General features: G+C 36.9%; 2 protein-coding genes across 2 annotated transcripts; both read left to right on the forward strand.

Annotated features, from left to right (window-relative positions):
* Positions 1–7,664: 7,664 nt before the first annotated feature.
* On the forward strand, positions 7,665–8,627 carry LOC120524693 (olfactory receptor 1-like). Its single transcript, XM_039746507.1, has one exon. The coding sequence runs from the start codon at positions 7,665–7,667 to the stop codon at positions 8,625–8,627; it is 963 nt and encodes a 320-aa protein (XP_039602441.1).
* Positions 8,628–21,774: 13,147 nt separating this feature from the next.
* LOC120524621 (olfactory receptor 1496-like) lies at positions 21,775–23,429 on the forward strand. The gene is made up of 2 exons (XM_039746452.1): positions 21,775–21,819; positions 22,436–23,429. Exon 2 carries the CDS (start codon positions 22,464–22,466, stop codon positions 23,427–23,429), a length of 966 nt encoding a protein of 321 aa, XP_039602386.1. The 5' UTR covers positions 21,775–21,819; positions 22,436–22,463.
* Positions 23,430–23,649: the final 220 nt, after the last annotated feature.

Consider the following 23,649-nt stretch of genomic DNA (forward strand, 5'->3'; position numbering starts at 1 on the left):
ATGGACTGCAAAACAGACGCTGCATTTGGTGACTTGAAGAAGGCCCTTACGTCCGCACCTATTTTGATGGCACCTAACTTTTCTTTGCCTTTCATCCTCCAGGCGGACGCCGGACACAGGCCTGGGAGCCGTGCTGAGCCAAAGTGTCGATGGTGTGAACACCCGTCATGTTCCTGAGCGGAAACTGTTGGACGGGGAGACCAGGTATGCGGCGGTGGAGAGGGAGGCTCTGGCGATTAAATGGGCGATCACTCAGCTGAGGTACTACCTGTTGGGCCGTGAGTTCACCCTTGTCACGGACCATGCACCTCTACAGTGGATGGCCCTGCACAAGGAGTCGAATCCGCGGGTCACCCGGTGGTTTCTTGACCTGCAGCCGTACAAGTTTTCGCTCGTTCATCGTCGGGTGCTCTCCATGCCAACGCCGATGCTCTCTCGGGTTTACGACCTCTCGGTTAAGGTCGCCCGACCCGGGGTCTGGGCTGAGGGGGCCTTGTCACACACGCATGGGAGGCAGCTAAAGGGCTCGAGTGAAGGCAGTTCTGAGCCATGCCGGGATGTGGCAGAGCGCACTAACTCTCTTTCTCACTTCCCTGTAGACCTAACCCGGGAGGTTCCACCTGTCTCTCTGGACGTCACTTCTGGGACCGAGCCAATGGAGACAGACCTTGCCAGCTCCGGCCCCTGATGTCACATCCGGGACTAAACCAATGAACAATGAACACGTGCCCGACCCTTATGACCTCACTTCCTGTCTCCCCCTTTAAAAGCCTTCCCTTTTCCCTTCTGTGTCAGTCTTGTTTTGGACTCTGTTGTAAGCACTTCAGTGCTGGTATTTGAAAGAAACGAAGTTGCAGCCAGGATACCAAATTACATGGGTGGCTGCCCCAAACCTTTTTCTGTCTTTGACTCGTTTTGTGACAATATATATATATATATATACACACACACACACTGACACATATACAAACATATATATATATAAATATATATATATATACACACATCTATACACATATATATACACAGTTATATATATATATACACATATACACACATACATATATATACATACTGTATATATACACACACATATATACATACTGTATATACACATATACAGATCTACATATATACTGTATATACACATATATATACAAATCTACATATATATATATCCACATATATATATATTAGGTGGACTCGATTAAAAAATTAATCCAATTAATCAGAGGCTGTGTAAGAATTAATCTTGATTAATCGTATGTAATCACACACGTAAATTTGCCCCAAATCGCAAATGTTTTTTTTTTTTTAATTTAAAAGTGTTTTAGTGGGCGACAGAATCAAATAATAGACATGTACATGAATATTGTAAACTGAAGCTGTTTTAATTTCTGAAAAAAAAAAGCCTTTAAACTGCATTTGAATTCAAAACAGAAACAAAAATATCATCCCTGGTTAAAATTGGGCAGACTTAAAAATAAAGTGGTAGTTTAAGTACTTTAAGTAGATTTTCAGAATAGTATTGTCTTTAAATAATAATAACCAAAATTTCAACATAAAGTACAGTTTTTCTTCTTAAAAAAATAAGTCAGAAACATAAAAGGTAATTTGACCAACTTAATCTTTAAACTCTGAGTAACCTTAGCCAAAATTATTTTGTACATTAGGCTAAAACAGTGTGATCATTGAACATTTTGTAATTAGATGTAATCAGAATTACTAACGGTCACGAAGTCCAATGATCCCCAGTAAGAGCCACAAAGTCTGCTTTCTGTAATGCATCTAATTTTGCTTGCTTTTCAGTGTGCACAAAACCATGCTTTTATCAAGGCTTCGCTCGGGAAGTCGAAATGATCAGTCGTAGGAACGCGCTTTATTCCGACTCTAACATTTTTGTAGCTGTGATGTGTGCATCAGTGTAATAGATGTACCAGGAAATCATGCATTGACAAAAGTTCCCGTTTGCTTGGAATTGAAAGTGTGATTAAATGCGTTATTTTTTTAACGCGTTATGGAGGACATGCATCGAAGCTTCTCAGCTGTGCTTGTGCTAATAAAGGGAAACATTTTAAAAATAGCGTAACATGATTCTAAGTTAACCGAATATTTTTCATCGTCCCAAACCAAGAAGATCTGAAGGTAAAATGAATCGGATAGCGTACATACTCAGTGCATCCCCTCTCGGGAATCGAACCTCGAATGTCCACATTAGAGGCGAAGACTCTACAATTGCGCCACAGCGTGTGGCTTGTCTATGCGAGAGTATGTACTGTAGATCGGGATTTATATATACATTTAAATATATACCCGCGTATCGCAGTGGAGAAGTAGAAGTTATGAAAAAGAAAAGGGAACATTTTTAAAATAACGTAACATGACTGTCAATATACAGTATTTGTTTTGTGAGTGTTACTGAGTGTTGCTGTCATCAAGGATTTGATTATCATTATTTCTTTCAATCAGGTTTGTATTTGTAGGATGTGTTGTGTTCAAGTTACATTCCGTGTTTGTCAATCGTAAAGATAACAGGTTTCATTCATCGATTCGTTTCTTACTGCATCAATAAACAGCTCGTCTTCTTCTTTATCCGAGACCTGACACACTGCATGCACGGGGTTTTTTTTTACACTGTCTTCCTTTAGCGGGACATTGACTTTTTCCACCGTGTGCTTTGTTTCCACAGTAGCAGCATTTATGAATATGTCTGTATGTATCAGACGCTTCATATTTTTTGCTGCCTTTTCAATTGTGTAATTCGGTTTTTGTTCAGCGCTCTTTGGAACTGTTGCCTTTTATCTGTGCACTGCGTCAGTTCACGTGAGCCGCTCGTTGTATATGCAGCGAAGTTCCCCAGTTGTGCTGGTGCCATCTCGTGCTATGTCCATGGCTGTATTTAATGTTACCTTAGTCCTGACACTTAAAACTTTCTCTCGCAGTTTCGCTGAGTTTGTGTCAAACACCACCCTGACCATCTCATCTTCCTCTCCATAAACACAGTCCTTCACCCATGAATATTTAGTGGGAGTTTGCTATTGGATTGCCGCTGACGGACGGCCTTATATGGGCAGGCACTAAATTACAAACGCCAGCGGCAGCTTGTCTATGAACTTAATTTAAAGTGTAGGTTTACATCATGCTTTGTTTCCGAAGTAGCAGAACTCATCAATATAGTTGTATATGTCACTTTCGCCGCTTCTTATTGTTTAGCTGCCTTCTCAATTATATAATGCATGTTTTCTTCAGCGCTTTTTGGAGGTCTTCCTGATTTTCTACGTACTGCGTGATTACGTGGGAGGCGTGATGATGTCACACGAAACTCCGCCCCCACGGCGTTCAAGCTTATCTCCATTACAGTAAATGGAGAAAAACAGCTTCCAGTTATGACCATTACGCGTAGAATTTCGATATAAAACCTGCCCAACTTTTGTAAGGAAGCTGTAAGGAATGAACCTGCCAAATTTCAGCCTTCCACCCACACGGGAAGTTGGAGAATTAGTGATGAGTGAGTGAGTGAGTGAGTGAGTGAGTGAGTGAGTGAGTGAGGGCTTTGCCTTTTATTATTATAGATAAGTAAAATACAAAATAATACCTAAATATTGTAAGAGAAGAACAGGCATCCCGGCCAGGAAGGAAGATGATTTCATACCCAGATGGGAGGCCAGAGTAGAAGGACAAATGTATTGGCTGGTTAGATAAGAAAATAAATTTGCGTTCTACTGGTATCAAATAATGGATGGACCAGTGATTTCCACGAATTGGGAGTAGTTCCATCTTTCATATGTCAGGTGGCAGTTTTCCTCACATGAGAACACAGTGGGGACACCTGCAGGGATGCTTGGGATATGGAGTCTGGAAATGCTGCCCTGTTGGGGTCAATAAAGGGAACTGTTGGGGGCAGACCTCCCTACTTTTTGTATGGCCCGGAACTGCTTCCAGGAAGTTACCGGGCTGACTTTCTTAGTGGGAGAAGTGACATTTTCTGTTCTGAACGAGAGCAGTGACTTTTGTCTCATAAGATGTCAATGCAATCCAAAGGCATTTGTGAAGAATACTGTCAATCAGGGAGCAACAAGAGCTGCTTTTTATTGAGTTCATGTGTAAAAGCTTGATTCACATGTGTTGATCTAAACATACTGAGCACAATGTTTGCAGTTTTCTTAACATTAGGGAACTGATGTACGTTGATAGTCCAAAACTTCGGAGGCTCCTTAGTGTGAAGCTTTTGTGCCATGGTTATGGATGACTGCATGTCAACAAGTTTGAGTATGAAAATCCCCTCAGCAATGGAAGGGACCACATCCTTCCCTCTGGAGGATAAATCCCATTCTGTTTCAGTAGTGAACGGGTCTCTGGCAAAACCCATCACTTCTGTGTGCAGAACAAGTCCATCCAATTGACCAGCAAAGCTCTCTTTCAAACTTTCAGTGAAATTGATCATCACATCTGTGATTTGTGCGAAGGATGACATGCATTGGTGTAGCATTGGAAAATGCAGCTCAAGAGCTCAAGTCTGTCGTGAGAAGGTCCAGTTTGACTTGGAATGTACGCATCTGTTCCACAAGTTCGATGCCAGTTTTGTCTCTGCCTTGTAGTTCCACATTTAGGTCATTCAGGTATTTTAATATGTTGTTCAGAAATCAGGCATCGGCCATGAAGTTGTTGTCCAGCATGCAATTCAAGTGTATTTCTGCCTTTTTTTTGCTTCCTGCTGCAGAATAAGCCTGTGATCTCCTCTCTGAGATCACAGAAATTCTCCAGTGCTTTGCCTTTTTACAGCCACCTGACATCATTATGCAAAAGCAGGTTGCGGTGCTCAGCAGATATTTCTGACAGCAGGATGTGGAATAAGCAATGTTGGAGACTTAATGTGGAGCGAATAAAATTAGCTGTAGCCATCACACTGTCCATTATCAGTTTGAGCTCCCTGCTTAGTTTTGAGCACAACACCATCTGATGGACAATACAGTTTAAGAATATCATCCGAGGTGCAACAGCGGACCAATGTGCTGCCAAACCTCTGACTTTTCTTACCATGGAGGAGCTCCATCTGTTATAAGCATGCACACATGCTTCATATCTAGACCAGTTTGAAATTTTCTCAAAGGCTATTTCACCAATTGTGTGTCCTAATGGCAGTAAGCTGAGCAGTTCCTCTCAAAAACATATAAATCAGTTTTGTCTGAGGACTCACCTACTGCTATAGACATGACACCAACTTTCTTCAGGTATTCTAACAGCATTTCAAACACATCTGTTGCAAGAATTTCAACCCTGCGAATGTTTGAAGTGTCCGACTGAGGTACATTTTAATAGCAGACGTCACACTCATTTTAATGTTGTTGTCATTTATCACCTCATCCATGACAGCTAGCATACGGTTCACAGTTTCTGATTCTGTGAATGACCTTTTCTTCTTTGTCAAAATCCAGGAAACATGAAGGGAAGCTACTGCAGCTCTCTCTTGGGCGGTGTGTTACCACACCATGGTAGTATAGCTCTGGCTGTAAGTTGCCATCAAAGTTTATTTGGACCACTGGTGTTTCTCAATGTGGTGCCTCCACATTATAATCTTCAAGTACAGCAATGGACTCATTGCAAATTCAACACATCTGTTTGGAGTTTGGAATTGGGGGTAAAATAAACAAGTATTTGTCAGTCCCAGCAGGGTTAAACCAATGGTTTTTATTGTCAATTTTACGTTTCTGGGTTGACATAGACATATTGTTGGATTGTACTGTGACGTGTCTTACTACTACATGGGCTGTAGTGAATGGAAACCTTGGAGTGAGTGAATGGAGTCTTGGGGGAAAACACTTTTGTGAGGGCTCAGGGCACCTCCCTAGAGAGAGCTGAGTGGCACGATCAGGGTGACAAGGGAGTGAATAGTAAAAGAGTAGGAGTAGGGAGCACTTTGAGCTACATTATTTGTATGAAAATGTGCTATTAATGTTGTTGTTGTTGTGGAAGAGGCAGAAAAATGGAAGGCTACCATTTATTTTGGAGGGTTCCCTGTGACCCAGACAAGGAGCGGTACGGCACCATTTATATCGCAGCACACTAAATAAAAAGCCACTCAACATTTCGAAGATTCCCTCAGTGAAGTGGCCCCTGTGTCTTATTTGAAATGTTGTCGCAGTATAATAGATTACTACCTCTATTCACTTGCATTCTGTGACCTTCAGTAATACTGATGGATTCCTCTTTGTGATTATATAACATTATTTCTATTTATTATGTATCGTATTTTATGTTCATATATGTTATTACTATTTATGTTTTATTGTCTATTGTTTTTGTTTTTTCTTTTATTCTATTATTGTAAAGCACTTTGGCCGCACTTTTTTCCTCAGGAAATCATGTTATTCCACAAATTTTATTTAAATAAACATGCTGTCCTTGTGAATATATGCCTTTTAAGTTTCCTTCCAAGGTGTTACAAAATATGTGAACATTACACGTGTTTAATTATATGTTGTGCTTGCTCTAGGGTTTGAACAGTGATTGAATGCATCTCCAGTGAATTGACAAAGATTAACATTTGCCCATTTTATCAATATAATTAGCATCTCATTACAAAAGTTAAAGTGCTCATATAACACCTGCAAGTTAGAATTCTGCAGGATACATAATAGAACTGTCAAAAAGAACAGTAAGTATTTATAAATAAATTGTGCTATATAGTTAAACTTTAATGTGACAAATGTTATAAAAACCTTATATTCAACAAACCAGTTTAATCAAATTCATTATTAAATAGAAACTGTGCTTTAATTACTGATAATAGACACAAAGTTCTCTTCACACATTTGAACACAGTTTTGACTTTTTTTTTGTTTAATTATATGCATCTACAAGAGAATAATGTTTTGATACTATAGATTATTAAATAATTTTACAGATGCTGGACTAACAATATATAGCATATGTAATGAATATTTTTCAATTTTGATAAATGCATCAACTCAGAACATATTTCAGTATAAGGTTAAATATTGATTGCTGAATTCTTTACCATTTGCAGGCCTTCTGAAATGAATTAACATTATAATTATACAATATTGGAAATGTTTCCTATGTAACCATTTCACTTTTCAGCATGTTGCAGTATTAATTTTTTTAATTAATCAGGGCAAATATTGGAGAAATCTTTACACCTTATGTTTCCTGAACATAAAACATTGCCACTATAGATTATACACATCGCTGCTAATGAAGTTCATAAGTCTGTCTTGCTGCGAAATGCATTTTAATATTATGTGCTACTATTACAATAGTATACTTTTATCAGATTTTCAGTAAATATATCATATATGTATCTGTTATTTGAATATGGTTATTTGGAGAAATTGACACAATATTCAGGACTCTTATAACTAACAACAGGTATATAACCCAGGACAGTGACAGTCTGAGCTTAAGGCCACCTTGTATACTCATACATACAGAAATAATATACTTGAATAGAGTCACTGATGACTTTCTGTTTGTCTTAACTTTATGTTTTTTATTTAAGTGGCATTAGTGGCATAGTGCACTGGACTCTTAAAAACAAGTGTGTTTAAAGAGAATGAATTGAACATACAGGTAATATCTAATTATCTCTTCCATAGATCATTTTAAAAGTGAACTGAAGAACAATATCCAAGAATCTGCATCTCATGAGTTCACAGACTACAACACCTCCTGTGAATAATACTTTTGTGCGTCCACAAATGTTCTACATAAGTGGTTTACATGATATACCCTTTGCTAACTGTTTCTATATTTTTATGTTTATTGTCTACATTTGTACAGTGTTTTCTAATGTATTTGTTATCTTATTAATATGTTTTGATCCGAGTCTTCACAACCCAAAATATATTGCTGTTAGTCACTTAGCCGCATCTGATTTATGCACATCAACGGCTGTCATTCCTAAGCTAATAGAGATGTTTTTTTTTAATTCCAGTTTTGTAACATATGAAGCGTGTTTAGCTGGTATGTTTTTTGTTCATTTCTTTAACTCAATGCAGTCTATTTCTCTTGTTATATTAGCTTATGATCGGTTTCTTGCCATATGCTTACCTTTAAGATATCACAGTATTAACACAAATGACAGGATGACGCTAATTATATTCTCAGTTTGGTTGTTTTCAGCTGTTATATTGTCTGTAATGGTCCTCCTGATTACCAGACTCAGCTTCTGCAAGTCCACTGTAATAAACAGTTATTTCTGTGATCATGGCCCTGTGTTTCGCTTAGCCTGCAATGATTTTTATCCAAACTATGTCATGGCTTTTGTTACCATAGCATTATTTCTTTTTGCACCACTTGCATTCATTCTCTTCACGTATGTAGCCATTGTATTAACATTGTTAAAAATTGCAACTATGGAGGAAAGGCAGAAAGCATTAAAAACGTGTACTTCACACATCCTCCTGGTTACAATGGCATATTTTCCATTGGCAGTTACATATGTTGCAGCACAGTTTGTCAGTTCTAATGCCAGAATTCTTAATAATTCATTGTCTACAGCAATTCCATCAATGATGAACCCCATAATTTATACGCTGAAAACGGAGGAGATGATGGATTCAATTAAAAAAACTGTTCAAAAGATCACAAGGCAGGAATGGGAATGACGGAAATATTAAGTTTCTATCCTGATAACAATGTTAGTACATCAGTTGGTGCAAAATAAACATAATACAAAATAAATGAGTATATTTTGCTTAATTATACAGATTTTCGTTTCATAGTAAATGGTGAATATGAAACTGCTTTATTGCTTCATTATTTGGGTGTATTTAATCCAAATGTTATTTTGGTAATAGTCTTGCTTGTGATGTTTTTCCTCCCCCATTGAAATGAATTTCACCAGCTAATTGTATGAAGAGTGCTAACGTAAAAGAGTTTTTGTAAGTACAAATAAAAGGGATTTTGAGGTAAACATTTTCTACAGTATAGCATTTATATGGGGCTTCTTTATACCAACAGCAACATGCCGGCATAATGCCTCAATCCTATTTAAAGGGGCGAATAGTAAAACCATCAACTAAAGAAGCCATCACGGATCAAAGGACCCCCTTCACACCTGCTGCATTTAGGGAAACACCTTAAAACTTCAGTCTTTCTTTAAAAATTGTACCTCCTTTTTAGTAATTCTGGTGTGTGTTCAGACCATAGTATGTGTGTGTATATATTTCTTTATTGATCTATTTATGCATTTATTTATTTGTTGAAAGAGCTTCTGTAAAAAGCCAAATTTCATCCAGAGGACAAATAAAGTTCTATCAAATCTAATCTAATATGGTCTTTCTGCAATTATTGATAAAAGTGAAGGTAAATTCAGGAGCAAACATTCAATTGTTATGATGAAGGTTTAAATCAACTTTAACAAACAAATGTTTAATTGTTTGTTAACAGTTTAAAGAAAAAATCAGAATCATCAAAAAATAAGAAGCACAAATAAACTGTCATTCAGAATGATACAACAGGAGAAATGTTCACAACTTTCCCAAATGAATAAAATAAGTGAGTCAACTTCAGTTTCTTCTTATTGAGTGGTCTTCACTGAAGACTGGTGTTGGGGTCTCAAGTCAGATTTAGTAATAGTAAAGCTGATAACCGTATTATATTTATCTAAGTAAATGTACGTCACAACATAACCAGCTATTTTTTATTAATATTATTTGAAGAATTTAACATTTCATGCAATAAAGTCTAACTTATACAATACAGAAGATAACATTACATACAATCAAGTCAAACTTAATAAGCCAGAATGTCACTGCATTTCAAAAATCCAGATTTGAGGGATCCTATTCTGACAGCTCAGGGTGCAAGGTAGGAGGTGGCCCTGGACATTGCTCCGATTCCTCACAGCACTCATTAATGTACACACTCACAGAGGAATCAATTTGGAACTGACAGTCTAAACAGTGCATCTTTTGCATTGAAAATTAGGATACCTAAAGAAAAAACCACACACACATATGGGAAGATTGGACAACTTCACATGAACTGTACTGGGTTTAATTTTTGAACCCAAGATGCTGAATTTGTTATGCAGTAGTGCTAACCACCTTGCCAGGATCAGCACAAGTCAAAGTTAAATTAAAAACAAAGATCTATAATTTTTTTTTTCTTTAAATGTGGGTGAGGTAATGTAACAAAAAAAGTTTGATTAGTAGGCAAAGAAAGTGAGGAACTTCAGCTATCCGCAGTCCTGGGCAAAACAATCCCATGGGGTTTCTACAGTCCTTTGGATCTGAGAGCAATAATTGAAAACTGCTGATTTAAAGGCTAGTAAATCTCAGCGTCCCGGCCATTTTCACAAGTGTTTATTCCCTTTCTGACATCAATGACTACAATTTGTATGAATAATCTTTATGCAGTTTGCCCTGTTAAAATGTTCCAGGAGCAGCTATAAGTTCACTGTTAGTCCAGGTTAAAAGAATATAATTATACAATTGCTACTAGGTTTATATCTATCCAACCATCTAACAAAAAGAAAAAATATTCAAGACCTGAGATCTGCAATATTTGTTAATACTAACAAGTAGCAACATTCATCATGAGCCTTGATAAAAATTTTGATATGCACTCTAAATTATGTAAAATTTCATAAAATGTATCAATATGCACATATATCCATATGTGCATAATAAAATATAAATAGCACAAACTGCTTGTTCGCTCACCAACCTTCGGGGCTCTTACAGCTGAACCACTCAAAGGCTGTCAGGGCATTCCTCTGCTAGAGAAAGTGATTATATTTAAAGAGATGGTATATAGAAGAGTATGCGGGGTATGGGAGGACGGTTTGGTCCTTAGTTATTATAGATAGAAAATCAGTTACTTGAATGTTTCACTACAACTGTCTATTGTAAATACAAATGTATAATAAAACATAGTAAAAAGTAAATAGAAAACTAAATTACAATAATACCTCGTCAACAACAGTATTATGAATTACTTTATCCTCTAACTTGCATTCTATAAACATTGCTTTTTTACATTTCTATTCAGATATTATTTGGGATATTTTTCTCTTTTTCATTTATAGGACATTCTCATTTTTCTTGATTTTTATTATATGTAGCTCTTTTTTGTTCATTTTCTTTGTCCAACGATTATTATCAGCTCTTGCAACTCTATCGCGATGTAAACTTCAATGTTCTCGAATAGATCATTTGCTTTTGCAGTTTGCAAGATAGCTTGCCATTATAACCAACTGCACTGAATGGTGAGTTACCACTGAGAGTGTCATGGGGAAGTACAGAGAGAGGATGTGCGCAGCAGGAGTAATGATTGGGTGAGCGACATGGAGGGGAGTGGTCAAGGATGAATAACGTATACACGATGGAAAACTTTTTTAATATAATAGAGATATATATATTATATGCGTATCATTTTTAAATTTAGCTGTTGTTTGCTAAGTGTTAAATTATTTGTGAAAAAAAACTTTTTTATTGCATTTTAATGAACAGTTGAAATGAAGACTGAAATAAACAAATGTATTATATTATGGGTGTTTAAAGATACATAACATGACATTACTTTTTATATTACTATTTGCTCCCAGGGCACTTGTTGAAGCACAAACAATTGTATTTTTTGCAGAATCAAGCTAATTTTCCCTAATGTTTAATTAGTTAAACAATTGTTAATGTTTTACACAAGTAGAGGGTTAGCTGGCCACTGTCTCAGCCATTTTTTAAAAATATTAGGAAAGATCAATATAAATTGGTACAAACCATAGAAGTTAAATTGGTTCAGCAGTTAGTGGTTCAGGCAATGGTGCTCTGTCATGTTTGCAGGCATAGGGCAAGTTAATGTCCACAGTAAGTTTTCTCTGACTTCTAATGTTTACTACCACCTTCCAAAGATGTTTTGTAAGGTCAAAATGACTAGCCTCTCTAAACTGTTTCTCTTTATGGGACTGTAACACGTGTTTGACTGGTGATCAGCCCAGGGTGCGCTTTTTATCTTGAGAGTGATGCTAGTTAGATAGGCTCTAGCTCAGAGAAATTACAAATGGACTAATTCAGCTCAGAAAATGAATAGATGGATGGACAAATGAATAAACCGCTAATTAAACAGTCATTCATTATCCAACCCACTATATCCTAACACAGGGTCATGGTGGTCTGCTGGAGCCAATCCCAGCCAGCACAGGACGCAAGGCAGGAACAAATGCCATGTAAAAAAAAGTCAAAATAATCAGGCATAGACTAACCACAGTATTATAGCTTGCAGGAATATAATTAGAAACAGTCAAGAAAACAGGCCAATTACTAGATAAGCATCTACCAAAGGAAATATTCTGAAACTAGCGACACCCGCCATAGCATATGGCGGTGTAAGAGTAGGAATGGAAAACGGTGAGAAAGGAATTCAGAAATCAAGAAGATAGAAATACATCTTGAAAACGCAGTTGTGAATAGGTGTTTTGCTGGAGACAACAGATAATGAGTAGAAAGACCTAACCGTAGAAAAGCCACGTACAACAATAGTTTTGTTGCATGTATCTTGGACTTCCTGGAAAGGCGTATGGAAATATAATCATTTTGCCTACACGCATTGTTATTTTCAGCTTTTGCTTGCAGTGCGCCTGATAGTCCTTTGTATTGTTCCAGGCGCAGATCCTTTTGATGTAATCTGACATAGTTGAGACACGCACTCTGTTTTAACATATGCATCTACGTACTGTTGTAAAAGTTTGCCACTGGAGTGCAAAATACTAAATGTATTCCTCATTGATAATATGTACAAATAAAATTGGCATTGAGTAAGCCTGATTCGTTTGGCGGTTCTTTTATCGAGAACATGTTGTAAATCTTTGTGCCAGCCAATGTCTCCGTAAGGGATTAAAAGTGGGTAAACCATAAGATCGCAATTCATATTGATCGGGAAATCTGTTTACAGGAGTTGCATCTGGGATAGATGCAAATGTCCATTTTGGCAGGGGTTCGCCATCTTCTCCGACGAAAATTGTTGGCACATCGGTGTGACATGTCGGGCATTGTACCAGCTTAAATCCTGCCCAGGGTTTCCCTTGAAAGCCATTCGTACAGATGCTGTTGGATTGGACTGAGCAATTTCATGCATATGTTTGTATGATTTAGCAAAGGGATTGATGTTTCTGAGCATGGAATCTAGCTGAGAAGTAAATTTTCGCTGCCTGCAGAGTTTGCTTTATTTTGCAGCGTGCTTCAGCTTGCGCTGTGTCAAAACATACAACTTGTGACGATTGATTGATTGATTGATCCTGAGAGGTAGAAGTGTTAGCGTATATTGAGAGATCTGGGGCCTCATGTATAACGCCATGTGTAGAACTCGCACTATAACATGGCGTAAGCACAAAAGCCGAAATGTGTTTACGCACAGAAAAATCCAGATGCAGGAATCTGCGCGTACTAACTTCCACGCTTCTTCCGCTACATAAATCCTGATCAGCGTGAAAACTAACGCGCGTGCACGCATTATGTAACGCCCAGATCCTCCCAGAATTACGCCTATTTGAATTTGCAAATCAATATAAATCGCCTTAAGCGCAGCCTTCTGTGAAAAGACAATGGGAAAAGCACGGGGGAAAATATAAGAATTTCAGCAAATACCAAGTGGAGGCAAATGAAAAACATACTATTTGTTCAAATAAACCGTGGTATAATCAACAAAAGGAAGTTGATCGAGTGACATAGCGTGTTGGAGAAACTTGAAAGCTCACATTCACAAATCGCACAGTGCTGGAAATAAAAAAGAAGTCACATATCAAAGTCGCGTGAAAAGCCGAAGTTGTAAGTCTGAGTGTCATATGAAAGCTTATTAGGTACAGTGAAAAAGGCACACAGTGAGGAAAAAGCACGAAATGTCAACTTCAATCTCGACATTTCCACTTTAATCACGTAGTTTATTTTGTCATTAAAGTAGAACATCATAAACTTCATCTTAAAATCGTTTAATTAACCAGTTTCTCAAATCACATCGTAATTAAAGTAGCACGTTAAAAGCTTTGTTTTGTATTTGATCTTCTATGTGCTCTATGTGTGTGAATCACTACTTGCTTTTTAAACCGGCTCTCTTCTTCCAACTGGACACAGAATCCATTACATTCGTAATATTACAGTTCTCTGAATAACTAAAATACTGAGATGTATACGTGATATCATTTTCATGATGATAGGAGTTAAAGCACGTTATTAAACATGTGTTTCACTTCGATGAAATAATTTATTGCAGCAGTACAATCAGGGGCGGTGGTGGCGTGATTGCGCTACCGTCTACCGGGATAGGTGCATGAGGTAGACATGTTGGCAGATTGGCTGGACAATCTTGCCGGTTATATTTAAAGAGTTACCGGCCAACAGGGGTCGTCAGTGGACCTAAGAGCGAGGTAGGAATAAGCACTGCTGAGCTATTTGTAGGAGCAGTTGTAATTTTGGCGGCTTTTGCATATATTCTTTTGTATATAGAGTTATATATCTCCTAGTAATTATTTTTGGTGGAGGTATATATACTTATTTGGTGCTGGGATAGTTTTTGATTTTTGGGTTTGGTGCAATTGTTTTATTTTTGTATATACACACACTTGTTTTGTCCATATTTCTTTCCTGCTGGAGGAACGTCTTGAACCAGGGATAAAAGAAGACAACCTTCATTATTGGAGCGTGTGTGTAGTTTTGTAGGAGTGCACTGTTTTTGTAAATACACCATATTTTTCCTTTTGTTTGTTTTATTTATTTTTGAAGAGTCAGGGTTGAAGGCGGCTCTAGGCTTGTGGTGGCACTGGGCAGAGGAAGAATCGGTGGCTCCTTCGCCCGCCCGTCAGTAAGGTAGCTTATGCACAGTGGATGGCTGCGTCCGTTGCGGATACTGTATAGCCGCCTCGTGCTCATGACACAAGCATTTAACTTTTGCCGAAATTTGTCGCTGTGTTTTTAGCTGTGTTGTTATTTTCTCTTTCTGTTTTATATTCAATATATATTGGCGTAGCCGTCACTGCAGTCAGTGCTTTTCTTTCTCCAAGTAACCGATCGCCATACAATCAGCTCTGTAATAGACGTTAAGCCATCTGTAAGCTTAGCGCCGATTCTTCAAAACGTTTAAAGAACATTGAAATATCTTCGTAGTACATGTTTAATTATTCTATCCTTAACGACACTCACAGTGAAGAATATAGATTATTTAAATGAAGTTAAAGTTTTATCTGTATAATTTAATAAACATATTTTGCTGAATTTCACCTTATAAATGATATCGTTTCTGTTTCTGAACCGCGCGGTCCATACAGGAAAGGCTTTAAAACATTTTGCCGTGGCTGAGACAGCGTGTCCTTGAAGCTGTATACCGATAATTCCCTTTCCGATCAGCTGCTGCTGTGATTCACACTCGGATACAGTGATATAAATACTCTGAGTGGTGCAGTGAGAGAAATATTAAAAAAGATGATCCGCTGTGGCAACTACTAACAAGAGGAGCTGAAAGAAGAAGAAGAAGAAGTGAGAGTAACAACGCTAAAGCATTTATGGTATTTGGAATACTATGGCTGTTCCCTCTACCATTATATTGTTACAAGTTAATTACAATCAGATGCATTACACTAATAAACAATATGCGGTTAGTTTCGGTGTATTTATAAAGCCGTGTCAGGAAAATAAGGTGTAACCACACAGGAACAGTAGCACTGCTTTGACGCTGGGTGCCGCCAGTCTGCAAAACCGAGCGGAGAACTTGTGTACGACAAGGTATGAGGTACGTGGAAAAGTGCGTGGATTTACGCCAAGTGTAGGTTTTATACATCGCGATTTGAACGTGGAAAAGTTCTTACGCAACGTTTCTGTGCGTACGCACCGTTTATACATGAGGCCCCTGGTGATTTGATGAGATTTGGTGATAAATTTGCCTGTGTATTTTAAAACAGTATGGTCCGTGGCCAGGAGGTTGAGTTGTCTGTGGAGAAATATATATAAGAGATATAAATATAGCAAAAAGGAACAATACAATTTGTAAAAAAAATTGTTTTCCCCATGGCATTGCTGTGAAGAACCATTCTGGCACTTTGATTTTTAAGAGTGTAGGATATCAAATGTAAGTAAATGAATAATAAGACACCTGTTGTAAAAGGCAAATGAAATGATTTGAGATATTGCAAACACAAAATGTGAAAATTAATAAACCAATGGACAAACTAATGGATCGATTACATTCTTATGCATTTTTGGTAGTTTATAAAAAATTCAATATGCAATTTACTAATTATACTATATATATATATATATATATATATATATATATATATATATATATATATATATACTGCTCAAAAGAATTAAAGGAACACTTTTTAATCAGAGTATAGCATAAAGTCAATGAAACTTATGGGATAGTAATCTGGTCAGTTAAGTAGCAGAGGCGGTTGTTAATCAGTTTCAGCTGCTGTGGTGTTAATGAAATTAACAACAGATGCACTAGAGGGCAACAATGAGATGACCCCCAAAACAGGAATGGTTTAACAGGTGGAGGCCACTGACATTTTTCCCTCCTCATCTTTTCTGACTGTTTCTTCACTAGTTTTGCATTTGGCTACAGTCAGTGTCACTACTGGTAGCACGAGGTGATACCTGGACCCTACAGAGGTTGCACAGGTAGTCCAACTTCTCCAGGATGGCACATCAATACGTGTCATTGCCAGAAGGTTTGCTGTGTCTCCCTGCACAGTCTCAAGGGCATGGAGGAGATTCTAGGAGACAAGCAGTTACTCTAGGAGAGCTGGAGAGGGCCATAGAAGGTCCATAACCCATCAGCAGGACCAGTATCTGCTCCTTTGGGCAAGGAGGAACAGGATGAGCACTGCCAGAGCCCTACAAAATGACCTTCAGCAGGCCACTGGTGTGAATGTCTCTGACCAAACAACCAGAAAGACTTAATGAGGGTGACCCAAGGGCCCCATGTCCTCTAATGGGCCCTGAGCTCACTGCCCAGCAGCATGCAGCTCGATTGGCATTCGCCATAGAATACCAGAATTGGCAGATGCACCACTGGTGCCCTGTGCTTTTACAGATGAGAGCAGGTTCACCCTGAGCACGTGACAGAAGTGAAAGGGTCTGGAGAAACCATGGAGAACATTATGCTGCCTGTAACATCATTCAGCATGAGCAGTTTGGTGGTGGGTTAATGATTGTCTGGGAGGCATATCCATGGAGGGTCACACAGACCGCTACAGGCTTGACAAAGGCACCTTGGCTGCCATTAGGTATCAGGATGAAATCCTTGGACCCATTGTCAGTCCCTATGCTGGTACAGTGGCTCCTGGTGCACGACAATTCCTGGCCTCATGTGGTGAGAGTATGCAGGCAGTTCCTGGAGGATGAAGGAATTGATACCATTGACTGGCCACCAAACTTTCCTGACCTAAATCCAATAGAACACCTCTGGGACATTATGTTTTGGTCCATCCAATGCCACCAGGTTGCACCTCAGACTGTCCAGGAGCTCAGTGATGCCCTGGTCCAGATCTGGGAGGAGATCCCCACAACACCATCTGTCATCTCATTAGAAGCATGCACCGATGTTGTCAGGCATGTATACAAGAACACAGGGGCCATACAAAGTGCTGCGTACAATTTTGAGTTGCTGCAATTAAATTTTGGCAAAATGGACTAGCCTGCCACATAATTTTTTCACTCTGATTTTTGGGGCGTCTTTGAATTCAGGGCTCTGTAGGTTGATCATTTTCATTTCCATCAACCGATGTGGCATCCTTTCGTTCCTAACACATTACCCAGTCTATATCAGTATAGATATCCAGGAGGATTTCTTTTTCCCATTGAGATCTGATGTGTTTTCAAAGTGTTCCTTTATTTTTTTGAGCAGTTTATATATATATATATATATATATATATATATATATATATATATATATATATATATATATATATATATATTTGATGTAAGTTCATATTGATTCATTTTTGTATGATATTTATTATTTCCTATATGCTTTTAATTTTTTTTTCTTTTCTTGAAACTATTTCTTTGACATCTTGTAGAGCACTTTGAGCTATATCCTGTGAATGAAAATGTTCTTGTTGTTGAATGAGGATTGTATAAAAATGTATTTTCTCAGTTAATATTTTTATAAGGATTGAGACATTAGGGATAAGGGCTTTTTTTAAAATATGAATTGCATAATGTTCTTGTGTATTATTATAAGGCATTTTAAAAATAAATGTTACAAACATCATGGACAACTAAAATGCAAAATGTTACCAATGTCACGATTGGAAGACCTGATAGGAAGTATATGGATTTAAATTGGAATGGCTTAGTGGCAGGCTTACCTAAATGACCTAAAAAAATGCTTTAAAACCTTAAAAAAATGTGTAAGCCAAATTTTTCTAAAAGATTTGGACAGTTCAACCAATGTACCAGTGGTGCATATTTGGGTGTAGGCACAAAAGATAAACTTTAATTTAATTTAATAATTTTTTGGCAGTTGTCCAGTTGCGGCAATAACCTGCAACAAGTTTAACAAGAAGTTATCCTCTACAAATTTTTCAATATGTTGATTTACAGTTTCCAGGTCTACTTCAGAAGTCTCAATGATTAATAATATAAAATCTAGTCAGCATTAATTGAAAATAGCACAATATGTAGCCACAAGTTCTTACTTATCCCAAAACAGTGTGAGGACTTTATAAAACTGTATTCATCTTACAATGTTTTAACAATAATCAATTAAATAATTGGTAAGTATGTCAGAAGACAGAGACTCAGTAGTTCAACGATTTTCTTTTTTGAATAAGTAAATGTGTTTTTCCAGTCAATAGACATTCCTTAATGGAAGGAGACAACATCAAAGAAGAAGAATGGTCAGTATGGTCTTGATACTTTCAAAACCAGATTTTCCAGTTTATGTGTAGCATTTTTACACAATGAAAACTACACATTAAATTTTGAAAGCAACTGTCCTGTCCCTGTACCAAATACAATGTTTGATTTAATAAGTGTCTTGCACATGATTTTGGCAAATGCCAATGTTTACAAGATGCCAAAGAAAGCCGTACAGAGCCCAGCTTCTGTTTAATGAAAAAGTTAAACCCTTTATTATTTTAGAATTAAGGATTTTTCTACTCAGTCCTCTCGTCTGAAAGAAATACAAAGCAATTGTTTTTGTGCTTCATTTTTCTGTGACAGAAAGTTTTGTACGAGTAATATGTGTATGTTACAATGTGACTATTGTGCACATGCTTAACATATAAATTATCGTATTCTTTGTTATGGTCTGGAGTGAGATGTAGCAAAGAGGCAAGCATTGGTATTACAAATAGCGGAACAGATAGGCCATTGTTTTACAAGAGCCGATATTTTTAATGGTAATGAAAACATTTGTATTGAATTATCTTACATAGAGTTATTTGCGCTGGAATTTATCTATAGTGTGATCATCAAAAACATTCCGATAATGTACGTACCACTCCACATAATGTACATAGAGCTGCTTACAGCTATCTGTTAACAGTTTAAGTGGCAATTTTCTGTTTACTTGTTCTTTTTTGTATCAGGACTCTGTACTTTTTTAAAACAAGCTTTGAAACTGGCTTATTTTCCACAAAGGCTTTTTCAGATTTACCATGGTCCTCCTCGGTTGTGGGTGCAGTGTACTGTGTAATGTCTTGTGAATAACGCATTCCTGATATTGATCTTGTTTCTTTTGGTTTTCAATTTACTGTGCCTATCTTAATATGGCGACACGCCACTTTGAATTGTCTGCATTTAAAAGACTTATGGATTTTGTTCTTACTTTTATCTACAATTTCGGCATTTCCGCTTTGCTTTGATGAAATATACGATTGTGTTTCTCTGACTTTGTTCCTTCTTCTTTGATCTCACAGAGATATGGTGGTGCAGTGGTTGGCATTGCTACACACACAGCTCAGATCACCTTTTTTTCCCCAATAATCAATCCTTTATAGTTGGCAGAGGTTTCCCTAGCCCTCAGGGACACTAAGGATGACTGCACTAGTATAATCCAGTCAAATCTAGTTCAGTTAGTCCTTCCGCATTGACTTCAATGCATTTTGCCGAGTTTGGCGATATTTGCAATCACTTCTGTTATTTCTCAAAAGTTGAGGTGAAGCAAACACCGTGGAATTCACTCATCACTAATGATGACCTTCACAAACCATTGCTAATTAGGAAAGTGTAGGTTGGACAAGAGGGCTCATGTAAGGGTACAGAGAAAGCGCAGGGCCAATTTCTCCAAACACTCAGCTATAAACAGGCTTAAAGAATTTGGCATAAACACGGTTTCACACATTACAATATTTTTCTAGGTAAGTAATTACATTGAACATATAATAACAATTTTGAAAAATTGATTACAAAGGCAAACCTGACAGTGATTATCAAGCATTTTTCTTTTTTTTTTATTTCTATTTTGCACAACATCTTGAGTGGCTGTGCCTCACTGCAGAAATCAATGCAAAAATGCATTTGGCCCTTAATGCAGAAATGCACTTGGCTGCTAGACTATTTTCTGGGCCTGTAAGGTATAAGTTATGCAAAGAGACTCACAAAGTTAAATTGTTTCTAATTAAATTATTTAAGATTAAGGGGTGAAATCGTATAGGTTTTCACAATTATTGAGTACTAGGGTCTGGCACCGTTATAGCCATTATGGGTGTAATGAGAAGTCAAGCAAAATGACACCATTCATTAGCTAACTAAAAAGATTACAATATGCAATATGCAAGCTATTGTTACCAACCTCAGGCCTAGGGGAACGTGGGCCAGGTACAAGCCACTGTTACTACAGGGTGTACTCACTGCGATGTGGTGAAAAAGCATAAAAGCAGCAGGAAGCAGTCATGAGTCTCAGGCCATAGTTCTCTGATCTCATTTATTTTCATTTACCCAGAAATATATAAATGCTTCAATTTCTGCATAGAACAGCATGATGATCCGTTAAACAATGGTACATGCGAATTTCCTTTGCAGAACAATAATGTAAACACATTTACTTTGGTTCAACAATAGTATTATTGTCAGCTATCAAGAAGTACCTCATTAGAAACCAGTGTCCCCAGAACTCATTCATTTTCAAAGGAAGCAGCCAGTTCTGTATCACCACATTGTGTGGATGAGATACTAATCAAAGCAGTCTGATTATTCAAAGACAGGTGACTCTTTTGCAAGACAGGGAAACATTTATGTCCTGTAGACAGCAATCATCAATAACCTGTAGCAGAATGTTCCAGAAATTTTGTCTTTTCTTTAAAACACTGAATTCAAGCCCATTACACTTTCAAAAGCTTGTAATTATTGAGGACATTAGTATGGAAGGTACCTGGGTAAGGGATTACCAAAACAGTGAAGATGGCTGTTTAACACAGACACATGAGTAGGTTCAGTTCTTCTCTTCCCTGAATGTGGTTTGACATTTATTGAAAGCCATCATATGGGCCTTAATGATTACCTCCTGCCATTGGATCTGTTCGTCTCATGAGGAATGTTAATATAGTTCTGCGGATCTACAACTCACAGTCCTGTAGAAAAGCATTTTACTAAAAATATTTTAAATCTTGTAAATAACCAAACACCACATCAGTGATTATATTGATTGTTTATGCATGAACATCGCCTCAGTCTTTGCTCTGGTCTTTGAAAGCATATTAAAGATATCTCCAGTGATTTAACAAAGGGTAACATTCACTCCTATCATGAATATAATTAACATCTCATTACAAATCCTTCCATCTCCATATAAAATGATTTCCTGCAAAAGAAAAGTCTGCAGATGGCAAAACAGATGCAAATAAAAAGAACACGGTAAGCATTTGAAAAGTATTTGCAATTTATGTTAACAGACATTAGTTTTACTTCTAAAATATGAAATTTATCTTTCCATTTCATAGCTATTTGAATTAAACAGCACCTGTGATTATTCCTGTAATTAGTTATTTTCTTTTCCTTTTCATGTAAAAAATTTGCATCTCTGAAAAACTAATCAGATAGTCAAAGTAAAATTGGAACAAAATGCTAAAGATGTCATCTAAAACAGTATTTTTATATAATGTATATTAATGTATCTATGTAGACATCTGAAATGCTAAGATAAAAAGTGTATGTTTTTATTTATGTTTTCAATATTGAAATAAAAATGCATATCATATCCTACATACATGTATACCTTAATTGCTATGCTCAAGAAAGAAAGCATTTCAGCACATTCCCTTTGCACTGGATAAAATGTTTATTGAATTTCTTTTTTTTTCCTGTCCTTATATTAATATAAGAAGATACCATATTTCAGTATGCCTTCTATGGGAGATTTTCTTTTTTAGTGTTATGCAGAGCTCCAAAATGGTTATTGATACAATGCTCAAGTTAGAGTTTAAATAAACAACAAATATCTAATTATCTTTTCTGTAAACTCTTTTTTTAGAAAACTGAAAATCCAGTAAGCTGCTTCCATGAGCTCACAGAGCACAGCATATCCTGTGAATAATACTTTTGTGCATCCGGAAATGTTTTACATAAGTGGTTTACAAGACATGCCCTTTGCCAACTGTTTTTATATTTTTTTATTTATTACATATATTGTTACACTGCTTTGTAATATTTTTGTTATTGTATTAATATATTCTGAGCAAAGTCTTCACAATCCAAAATATCTTGCTGTTAGTAATTTAGCCTTTGTTGATTTATGTTCAACTACAGCCATCATTCCTAAACTAATAGAAATGTTTCTTTTTACCTCCAATTTTATAACATATAAAGCGTGTTTGGCTAACATGTTTTTTGTTCATTGTTTTAATGCTGTACAATCACTTTCACTGCTGATTTTAGCTTATGACCGATTTCTTGCCATATGCTTCCCTTTACAATATCACAGCATTAATACTAATAGCAGAATGATAATAATTATATTCTCAGCTTGGATGTTTTCTGCTGTTACATTAACTATAATGGTCCTCCTGATTACCAGGCTCAGCTTCTGCAGGTCTACGGTGGTACAGAGTTATTTCTGTGATCATGGACCTGTGTACAGCTTGGCCTGCAATGATTTTTATCCAAACTATATAATGACGTTTCTTGTCACTGCACTGCTGCTTTTTGTACCTCTGACACTCATTCTCTTCTCATATGTAGCCATTGGAATTGCATTGTCAAAAATTACGACAGCAGAAGGAAGGCAGAAAGCGTTTAAAACCTGCACATCACACATCATCTTGGTGACAATGTCTTATCTTCCATTCGCAGTTATATACGTGGCAGCTCCACTAATCAGTTTTCCTCTAAGAATTTTAAGTAATTCATTGTCTGCAACAATTCCACCAATGATGAACCCCATAATTTATACACTGAAAACTGATGAGATGATGGAGTCAATCAAAAAACATTTTATAAGAATACAAGATAAAGACAGAAAAATATAAATTATCAAGGCTCTAGGATAACTGTGTTATTACGTCATGTAATGCTAGGTAAATGAAATACAAAATAATACCAAAATACCTCAACTTCATTTTATTATAATAATTCCAAAATATGTACATTTTACTTTATTGTTGTCAACATTGAAAGTAGAATTTTGTTATTATTTAATAACTGGCTTCTGTTGCAGTTTTGAATTTGTGGAGATTTCTGAACACTTTT

The sequence above is a fragment of the Polypterus senegalus genome, chromosome 2 (genome assembly GCF_016835505.1).
Source record: "Polypterus senegalus isolate Bchr_013 chromosome 2, ASM1683550v1, whole genome shotgun sequence".
NCBI lineage: Eukaryota > Metazoa > Chordata > Cladistia > Polypteriformes > Polypteridae > Polypterus > Polypterus senegalus.

What these genes read in the sequence shown, in the direction of transcription:
- LOC120524621 (XM_039746452.1), top strand. Translation starts at nt 22,464, where the DNA reads ATGAGCTCACAGAGCACAGCATATCCTGTGAATAATACTTTTGTGCAT.
- LOC120524693 (XM_039746507.1), top strand. Translation starts at nt 7,665, where the DNA reads ATGAGTTCACAGACTACAACACCTCCTGTGAATAATACTTTTGTGCGT.